General features: G+C 32.8%; 1 protein-coding gene across 1 annotated transcript; it reads left to right on the top strand.

The window, feature by feature from the left end:
* Window positions 1–1,258: 1,258 nt before the first annotated feature.
* Window positions 1,259–6,521, top strand: LOC149529417 (uncharacterized). The gene is made up of 6 exons (XM_089808147.1): window positions 1,259–1,565; window positions 1,764–1,900; window positions 2,890–3,146; window positions 5,138–5,231; window positions 5,343–5,532; window positions 5,916–6,521. The coding sequence occupies exons 1-6, from the start codon at window positions 1,259–1,261 to the stop codon at window positions 6,017–6,019; spliced, it is 1,089 nt and encodes a 362-aa protein (XP_089664273.1). The 3' UTR covers window positions 6,020–6,521.
* The last annotated feature ends 3,378 nt before the right edge of the window (window positions 6,522–9,899 follow it).

Raw genomic sequence — 9,899 nt, forward strand, 5'->3', positions numbered from 1 at the left:
ATCTGCATTAATCATGTATAGATTGGAACCAATAAAGTTGCATAATTGATCTAACTTATGACAACTTTATAAAATACTAATAGTTAATTTAATCATGTATAATTTTTGTTATCTTTTCTTCTTCGAATAGGTTAATGTACACACATTGACTATCTTGAGAGAATTTCCTTGCAAGGCACCTAGTTATGACAAATGTTTCAATAACCATACATTAGATTTGGTGAATTAAAACTCTATTTAAAAACTTAGCTTGTGGGTTATAGTTGCCACAACCTTGTAAAACACATTAAATTGGATTTGTTTGTAGAATGTTAATTAAGTTGATTTATTTTTAACAATCCCAATAATAATATTTATTGTCATTTATTTTTTAAAATTAGAATATATTAGGGATGAATGCGCCTAATATATTTTGGCAATATTGCACCAATAGTTATTAGTTTAGAACTATTGCTGTTGTTTGACTATCCATAAAATATATTCCTTAGTTCTACAAAATAAGGAATCATGTGAAATGACATGTGAATATACCAATAAAACTTATGTATAGTAAGTAATCATGTGAAACTGACATATGAATACATCAATATAACTTATGTATAGTAAGAAATCATGTCAAATGACATATGAATATAGCAATAACACTTAGGGCCCGTTTGGTGAGTGGAATAGGAATACGTATTCCAAAAAGTTTGAATTCCTTGTTTAGATGCACCAAAACGGGATTGGAATACGAAGCAAAAATGGAATACGCATTCCATTTTTGGCCCAAAAATGGTGTTTTGCAATTCCACCAAAATAGGTGGTATTGGAATACGTATTCTTATTCCATTTTTTTAATTTTAAAAAACATAAATTTTTGGGTCCGCGAATTCCCATCAAATATTGGCTGAACCAAACGGAGAACAGGAATACGTTCTATTCCAGAATACGTATTCCTATTCTGCTCACCAAACGGGCCCTTATGTATAATAAGATATCATGTGAAATGACATATGAATATACCAATAAAACTTATGTATAGTATAGTCCTAATGATTATAAACTCTTTTAACTCTATAGCAAGAAATCATGTGAAATGAGATATCAAAAAATTACTCTTTCTTTCAAGCGATGTTTTTGCTTTTGACTAATGGCAGAAGATCAAGAAAAAGGAGAAAACGCAGTGGTCGCATAGCGTACGCGGGCGACAAAGATAACGTGTATATTCCTCCTCTAATTATAAAAGTGGGTTGCACTTTTGACAAATCCCTCAGAAATGTCCTGCGCTTCACAGGCAGTAAAACCAAATCCTCAGGATCAAAACATCACATGCCAAATTAATAAAAAAAAGCCTATTAATTTTAGCACGTTATCCTCCTTTTTTACGCCGTTAGTTGGAGGTGGTGGTTACCTTTCTCCCCCTGCCTTCATTCCCTATTCACATACATCAATCTCACACTTTGCTTCAGCTACCCCAACTGATTCTTCGGCAGCGCTGATCATGGAATCTTTGGAAACAGCCAAGGGAAAACGACCACTATCAGATTTGGATGAAAATGGCGGTGGAAAGATGAATGAAGAAGGTATTTTCAATTTCTTCTTTTAGCTACATAGAAGAGGTTATGTAGAAGTTATACAAGATTTTCAGGTTCTAACTGTTGTAATGTAATGGCGGATGGAGAAGTTATACAAGATTTTCTTGTTCTAACCGCTGTAATGTAATGGCGGATGGAGAAGTTATGCAATACTTTCATGTTCTAACTGCTGTAATTTAATGGCAGATTCAGAGAGAGTAGTGGGCATTATGAATAGACCAGAGAGTGCTTCTGAAGAGGCAGGACCCAGCAAAAGTAGGCTTGAAGAGGATGTGATTTCTGCCATGAGCTTCACCGAGCTACTGAAGGATAATTCATGTCCGGTAGGGCTTTTTGTTTTGGGATGACAAACTTATGTGACGGATTGAAAATTTTAGCAGATTGTTTGTTCATTTGTGCAATATAGTTTTTGGGATGTTTGAAATGTGTTTGTATTTGTATGATCAATTTATGCGACAGAGAAAATTATATCAGAATGTATGTGCATTTATTCTGTAAGGATTTTGGGATGTTTGAATTGGGATGATCAATTTGAGACACAGATTAAAAAACTTATCAGAATGTTTGTCCATTTGCTACTAAGGTTTTTGGGATGTTTCAACTCTCATGTTTGTATAGGGCTTTTTGTATTGGGATGACAAACTTATGTGACAGATCGAAAACTTTAGCAGATTGTTTTTTCCATTTGCGCAATATAGTTTTTGGGATGTTTGAAATGTGTTTGTATTGGTATGACCAATTTATGTGACTGAGAAAATTATATCAGAATGTTTGTGCATTTATTCTGTAAGGTTTTTGGGATGGTTGAACTGGGATGATCAATTTGTGATACAGATTGAAATACTTATGAGAATGTTTGTCCATTTGCTCACAAGCTTTTTGGGATGTTCGAACTGTCGTGTTTGTATAGGGATGATAAATTTTTGTGACGGATTGAAAATTTTATCAGAATGTTTGTCCATTTACGCATAAGGTTTTTGGGATGTTTGAACTGTGTTTGTATTGGGATGAGATAAATTTTTGTGACAGATTGTAAAGTGGATTTGCATGTTTGTTCATTTGCCCGGTAAGAAATTTTGGTATGTTTGAAATGCGTTTGTACTGGAATGATCAAATTTTATGATGGATTGAAACTCATGTCAGAATGTTTGTCTATTTACCCAATAGAGTTTTTTTTGGGATGTTTGAACTGTGCTTGTATTGTGATTTTAAATCTATGTAACCGATTGAAATTTTGTATCTAGAATGTTTGTCCATTTACCTAATGAAGTTTTTAAGGATGATTGAGGTTTTATTTTTTGGGTGGATGCAGGAAATGGACCAGAGCAATAAATTGGATGAAAAGATGATCCACGCATTTGTTTCAGCTCCCGTTTTGAGTAGCAGGCGAGGAACCCAAGTGCCCAGTTTGGAATTTTCTCTCATGCCCTCCTCGCATTCTTTGAATTTCTTCCCTGCTACCCCAAATACACCTCACCACCAGTTAAAGTCGTTGCAGAAAAGCCCTTCTAGTGGATTCCCCTTTCTTAACTGGGGAGGAGCTTCTCCTTCAACCGTTAATGGCTTCAGGTATATTTTATACCAATGTTTTCAAATTATGCTACCTATATGATCCATTATTTGAATGGTGAAAAATAAATGTAACTGAGATTTTTATGGGAATTTATGTGACTTCTGCGTTGTTATACGGATGTTTTTAAATCATTCATACTATAGACCCATTAGAGAGTTCAATAATTTCAACCGAGAATCTTTTTGGGATTTATACGACTTCTGCATTAATGGGAGAGGAAAAAATGGCTTCGGTAATTGTTGAAAAAGAAAAGGGAAAAGATCGGCTTCAAGAACAGAAAGGAAAAAATAATTTGGACGGATAAAAAATGGCTTCGGTAATTGTTGAAAAAAATTGAAAAAAGAAAGATGGCTTTAAAAAAAAATAAAAAGAAAAAAATTATATAGAGATTTAGTAGCTGTTCGGGTTAATTTTGGGCATCTAGAATTCTTAATTCTTATGTCGAAATTTGCTGATTTTTTAGGTGAACTTCGGTATGTGACTGAAGAGCTTAAAAGCTAAGGTTTGCTGAGCTCTTTGTAGAAGTAGAAGTCCTAGAGTGCGGAGTGGTCAAAAAGTACTATTTCAAATTGTTTAGACGGGTTGTGTTCACCCCCTCAATAGCTACCCACCAAAAGAAATAGTACTTTTTGCACAAACAGACCAATCAGCAACCAAGTAAGGTAGAAAATGATCAACTATTAAGATATGTGTCATCAATAATTAGTACATGTGTTATCATTTTTTCAAACTTATTAAAAATTAATAATAGATCTATAAGGATACCATATCAAACATTAATCGGATACCATATCAAGCATAAATCCCAGCAGCAACTAGATCTTTCCCGCTAAGAAGTCTGGAATCAAGCATTCATGGAAGTCTGACCAAAAAATAGAGACCGGATATCACAGTTGCTATAGAGAACATTTACAGTCGGTGAAATAATGAACCCTTAAGGTATTTTTTAATTGTTCACGTTCTGGTGAGCAGGACGGAGACATTTCCCGTGTTGAAAGTAAAAGCCCAGTTGTACCCACATTTAATATTCCGCTGAACAATATATTCAACGTGCTGCATAAAGGTATGTCCTGTAAAACAATACGCTGCGAACATATGTAGTTTTACTAGTTTATTTTCTCTGTCAGTCTTTTTATGGACATTCCAGTTTGGCTTTGTCAGTATTGTTATGGTACACCGTATTGTACATCAACGCTCTTCAATTTTAAATTAAGATGGTGTTCTTAATCGTTTGATGCCCTTGGTTGAACCGCTGAAGGAATGATTCAACAACTTGATGTTAATCTTTGGTTTGTTGGAGCATTTTAGACATTTGATTAACAACTTGATGTTAATCTTTGGTTTGTTGGAGCATTTTAGACATTTGATTAACAACTTGATGTTAATCTCAGGCTATATTATTAGCTAATATTTTTTAAATTTTGATTGTGAATTTGTTTTCTATCAATATTTACCAGAATAAGATAGTAAGAAGAGAGATCCACATTATGATCCATCAACCAGAGTAGTCAGCACACTAATTCGCAATGTAGTATTGTTTCACTCAGTTTATGTTGCTGTTTGTATATATTTGTGATATATCACAAATCTTATATGTGATGGATTTTTTTTTCCCAAGGAAGAATCTCCGTATAGCAAGAAGTTCATTACCTTTTTTAAGATGACTATTCAAAATAGTTAATATATTGAAAGGAAATGAAAGTTTTATAATGATGTTATTTTATCTTTCTTGGATCAATTGTGTAATAGGTTTTAGCATCAAAGTTTCCAACCATATTACACGATCTATCAATTCTTCTGCTCTTGTGTATTCTGATGATGAATCATGTAGTATGATCTGAAACCTTGATGCTAAAACCTGTTACATAATCAATCCGAAAAAGAAAAATAACATCAATATGAATTGTAAAAATCTGATTGACTTATTTAATGAGGTTTTTAAGATCCAACATCCATTTCTGACTTGTTTCACTGCCTTAATTTGAAGGGCCCCCACAGAGAGCAAACGTCAGCAAGAACCAGGACAACTCACCATTTTCTATGGGGGAACAGTGAATGTTTACAATGTTTCAACAGACATGGTAACTAATAGACACGATTTGTGTGAAAGATATACATTTTTGCCATTATTATCAGTAATTAAAAACTGTCAGACTGTTACACTCAACATGAATGGTATGTGTGATTAGCAGGCGAAAGCCATAATGAAGCTAGCCAGCAATGGTGGAAACAACAAACAGGCATCCACAGTCAGTACTCCCACATCATTTGCCCCATCAACACCAGTCAATTCCAAGCCATCTCCATCACAAATATGTCCCACTCCATCTTCCTCAACAGTCCGTGACACTGAGAAAAGACCCATCTTCAATCTGAAAGCAGGTAAATGGATGCTTTCAATTTTTATCACAGCATTTTCAGTATTATTAGATTTCTGCGATCCATTTGTTTCTAGATTGGATTGTGTTTGTTTTGAGCATCCATGTTTCAGATCCCATTCAGATTTATAGTATTTGTTTTTAGCATCAAATCATTTCGGATCACACTCAGAATTTCAGATCACACTCCATCTTCCGAATGTGATAGAAGTTTAGATCACAGTGTGATCTAAAAGATTGATACTAAAAACAAACACAATATTTCAAAAACAAATTGTTATTCACCACATTTTTAAATGAGTGTTCGGTAACCAATGTTTCTGATTCAAGAAAAGTAAATTATTTAACGGCCAAACGAATGACTTGTAATTGTCACTGTTGATACAGCAGATCTTCCAATCAGTCGAAAGAATTCTCTGCAACGCTTTCTGGAGAAAAGGAACCGCCGGCTCTACGCCAGGGCTCCATATAACCCACTTCACCATAACTGATCATCCCAACAAACAAGAGCTGTTTTCTTTCCTTTGCTTTAATGCCTCGAAAACCTCACCCGGGTTTCTGACACTTTTGACCCACATCTTTGAAAACCATGGTTGGTGTACTGCAGCAGCATTTACTACCCATGATGGGAAATGGGTGAGTAAGAAGCAATATTTTGAATTCCAAGTTTTGTTAGGGTCAATCATTCATTTAATGTGCTGAAAGTAGTACTCGCAATGCTGAAACTAAACTAGAAGCTATAGTCGTCACAATGCCCACAGGAAACTAATGTTCTTACAGCTATTATGCTGCAAAGACTCTTTTACCTGCGGAAACAAACTCCTTAACACGGGAAGAAGAGCATTGTACAATTGATGAGTTTTCTATCGTTTCATGCTTCATACAAAAGGGAAAAAGAACCCCAATGGTTGAGAGGGTTCAATAGTGTGATTGTACTTACTGAAGTCATACTTGTAAAAAGAGTTTTGAATTGAAAGGAATAATTTTCTTGTATTTAGGGGGGAGGAACTAGTAGCTGAGGGGGTCTAATAGTTGATCACCCTCTTGTAAATATTTTATCTAATCTTTGTACACATTTTTTCTATATATTGTAATTAATTGATCTATTTGCAAATAAGAAAAAATCTGAATGTTGATAAAAAATAGACCAATATTTTAACAGAGAAATGTGATAGAAAAAATAAATAAATAAATTCATTAATAAGTGAAATAAATAACTTTTTGTATCAAACAAAATATCATAGCTATCTCATATATGTGTAACTCTTAAAAAATATTGGTATCTTAGTGTACAAATATTGTTTTCATTTGTACAACTATTGGGGTAGCAATGTAGCCCGTGGCTATACAGCCACGAAAATGCACTTCCTTTACATTGCTTTTTCTAACTTTTTAAAAAATTAACTAAGTCCTCTCCTTCGTATGGAAGTGCGTATTCGTGGTTGTATAGACGTTGCCTAGCAATGTATGCCTATAGAGTAAATCATGGTATCTTAGTGTACAAATAATGTTTTCATTTGTACAACTATTGGCGGGTAGCAATGTATACCAATAGAATAAATCATTTTAATAATGTCTTATAACAAATATAAAAGATGAATATTAATAGATGCCTTTATTTTCAGATTGTGAAAAAAAATTAGTGTTCAACTACTAGTCTTGTCGTGTTAGATATAGGTTGTATTTTATAAAACAATGTGTTATTTTTATAGCAACAATTAATCTTTTTGTGTTGAAGTATTTGTCCTTCTGTGTTTAATAAAAAAACTCATATATATAACAAATATTTATGATTAGGAATAATTATTTGGTCCATTTAAGTTGCATATATGTTACATTTTATGTAGTTATACAATATTCTATTAACACCAATGATATTTTTAGATTTCGCTATTAGAGATTTTTAATTTCAACTTTGGTCTAATGCTTAAAAAGTTGCGTGATGAGTCACACCTTCAAAACTTAGTTGTAGGTAGTTCAATGTACACTTTACATTTCAAAAAAATGAAGGTCTTACGAGATCCCATGCAACGAATACATGTTGACAAAGTTAGGTCTCACGATTATCGGTTTCTCTCCCTTAATTGTGGTTTTATAATTTGGTCTGTTGTGTGCCTTTTAATATGAATTTAATGAATGCATATAAATAATTATGAATTGATTTAGATCAAATTAGTATTAATTTGGAATAACTAAGTTCAACAATGAGGAATACCAAGAGAGTTCAATTGGTTTGGCATATTTGGAGCTATGATGTTACATCAATATCATTGGAGCTTTAGTCTTTTACATGTGGAAGTAGCTTCAAAGTCCTTTATCTGTAGAGGATGAGTTGCTTGCTCAAACTCTTGAAGAAACTCTTATGGTAGGATGTGATCTCAACCAATCTTCAACAATTAGAAGTTCCATTTGAGCAAAATAGTTGGACAAGGAAAAGCTTGTATGCACATATTGGTTGACTAAATATAGCATTGTAGAGATTCATAACCACATTCAAGAGAATTTCAAGAATCTTGTATTCCCTTGAAGGCACAAACATTATGAAGATCAAGCTTGACAAATAATCGTTGTCTTGGATTGATTACAAGGCAACCAAAATGCACTAGTGGTTTTGTATTCTAGAAGCACCATAGACAATGTCGTCTTGGAAAATGATCCCACCATAGGTGATGCATGAAGCAATCATGGCCCCACCAATGAAGGTTAAGATGATATTGACAAATTGACAATTCAAGGAGAACTCTACTTTCTATTTTTTTTCATTAATGAATCAAAGCCCAAAGCTTGATGGAGTTGCTTATGAGAGTTGATGAGATTCATAATGAAGAGGGAAAATAGATGGTGACTAATAGTTGATGCTCTATTGTCTAGGTGAGGTATGACATCACCTCCACACAATAAAAAGGGGTATAGGTGTGAAGGATGTTTTTCATTTTACTGATTGGGCCAAAAAAGAGTAAAGGTAAAAGCACAAACCTGTGTCACCTTTTATAAAGAAAAAGGATCTTAGAATGCAACTGTTCAACTTTAATGACAAAAAAAATGACATTTGTGTTTATAATTTGAAGATGACGAAAATTGATGAAATGTGTAGACTTGGATGAATTTTATGGCTATGGAGGAAGGATCTTCTAAAATGTTGACATATCAACTTATAATATTTTGAATTATAACATGTTATAACTAATCAAAACACTCAAAATTTTATATAATGATGATACTGAATTTGAGATCTATAAAAGGGTATTTTTAGTTTTTGAAAAAAAAGAATATTTTGATAAAGAAATGAGATTTGACGAAAACAAGTTTTGGTATCCTAAAAGGTGACACAAATCTGTGTTTTTACCCATTAATTTGATTTTGAATTATATTTTTTGTTAGTTTTTAAGATTTATGGCTTATTACCCTTGTATATATGAAGGATAACCCATCATTAACACTAGTTTTGTTTGAAGTATGAAAAGGGTGAATAACTAATATGGATTGATCCTAGTAGTAGGACACATGCATCTTTATTAGCATAATTCATTTCTAGATGAGGTATTGCTAGTAAGGGAATCAACTTTCATTAGGTTGTGCTTCTGTGTATTGTGATTGTTTGCATCTTTTAATTTCTCATCTCTATTTAATATTAGGTAATATGTAATTAAGGAAGTGAATACTATCATATTACATTGAAATGTCTTTATAAGTAAGATAGTCTCTAGGAGATGAATAGGCATCTATGTCTATTAATGTGTTAATATATATATATATATATATATATATATATATATAATGTCTAAAGTGTGCCAATCTTACACAAAACTATTCTCATGGGGGGATAAGTTTTGGGGAAATAAGCATTATAATTAAGGCATCATCTTGAAGAGAGAGATAATTGAGAGAAGTCTTAATGATATCTTCTTGCATTAAAATATCCTCATGAATATGAGAAGCTTCTAAAGAGGGATAACATGATTCATCAAGGATTCATCTCTAGAAGGGAGAGAAATATAATGAAAGTAAAGTGTTATTAAGGAAAGTATTAGCAAAATGCACCTCTTGCATCACAATTTTTTAGTGGTCAAGGGAGAGGGATAAAGTGATATAAGGGAAGCTAATCTACTTCCACATGCATTAAATGACTTCATTGTAAAAATTAATAAAGTAATCTCCTAATTGGACACATAATGATATATTTGATAAACAAAATTTCTTCTCACTTTAATACATATTACAACATATGCATAAATTCTCTAATTATTGAATCAATGTATTAGACATCTCAATGCTTTTAAATTAAATTTACGCTTTCTAGAATAAGAAAATATCAAGATACAACAAGTTTATTAAAATGATATGATCGTAGCTTATTGATACACACTAATA

Source organism: Cupressus sempervirens, chromosome 11 (assembly GCF_028749045.1).
Source record: "Cupressus sempervirens isolate cs-2001-9-10 chromosome 11, ASM2874904v1, whole genome shotgun sequence".
NCBI classification, from domain to species: domain Eukaryota; kingdom Viridiplantae; phylum Streptophyta; class Pinopsida; order Cupressales; family Cupressaceae; genus Cupressus; species Cupressus sempervirens.

What these genes read in the sequence shown, in the direction of transcription:
- LOC149529417 (XM_089808147.1), top strand. Translation starts at nt 1,259, where the DNA reads ATGTCCTGCGCTTCACAGGCAGTAAAACCAAATCCTCAGGATCAAAAC. An exon ending in TGGAAAGATGAATGAAGAAG is followed by an intron (nt 1,566 to 1,763) that starts GTATTTTCAATT and finishes ATTTAATGGCAG; the next exon opens with ATTCAGAGAGAGTAGTGGGC. An exon ending in ACAATGTTTCAACAGACATG is followed by an intron (nt 5,232 to 5,342) that starts GTAACTAATAGA and finishes TGTGATTAGCAG; the next exon opens with GCGAAAGCCATAATGAAGCT.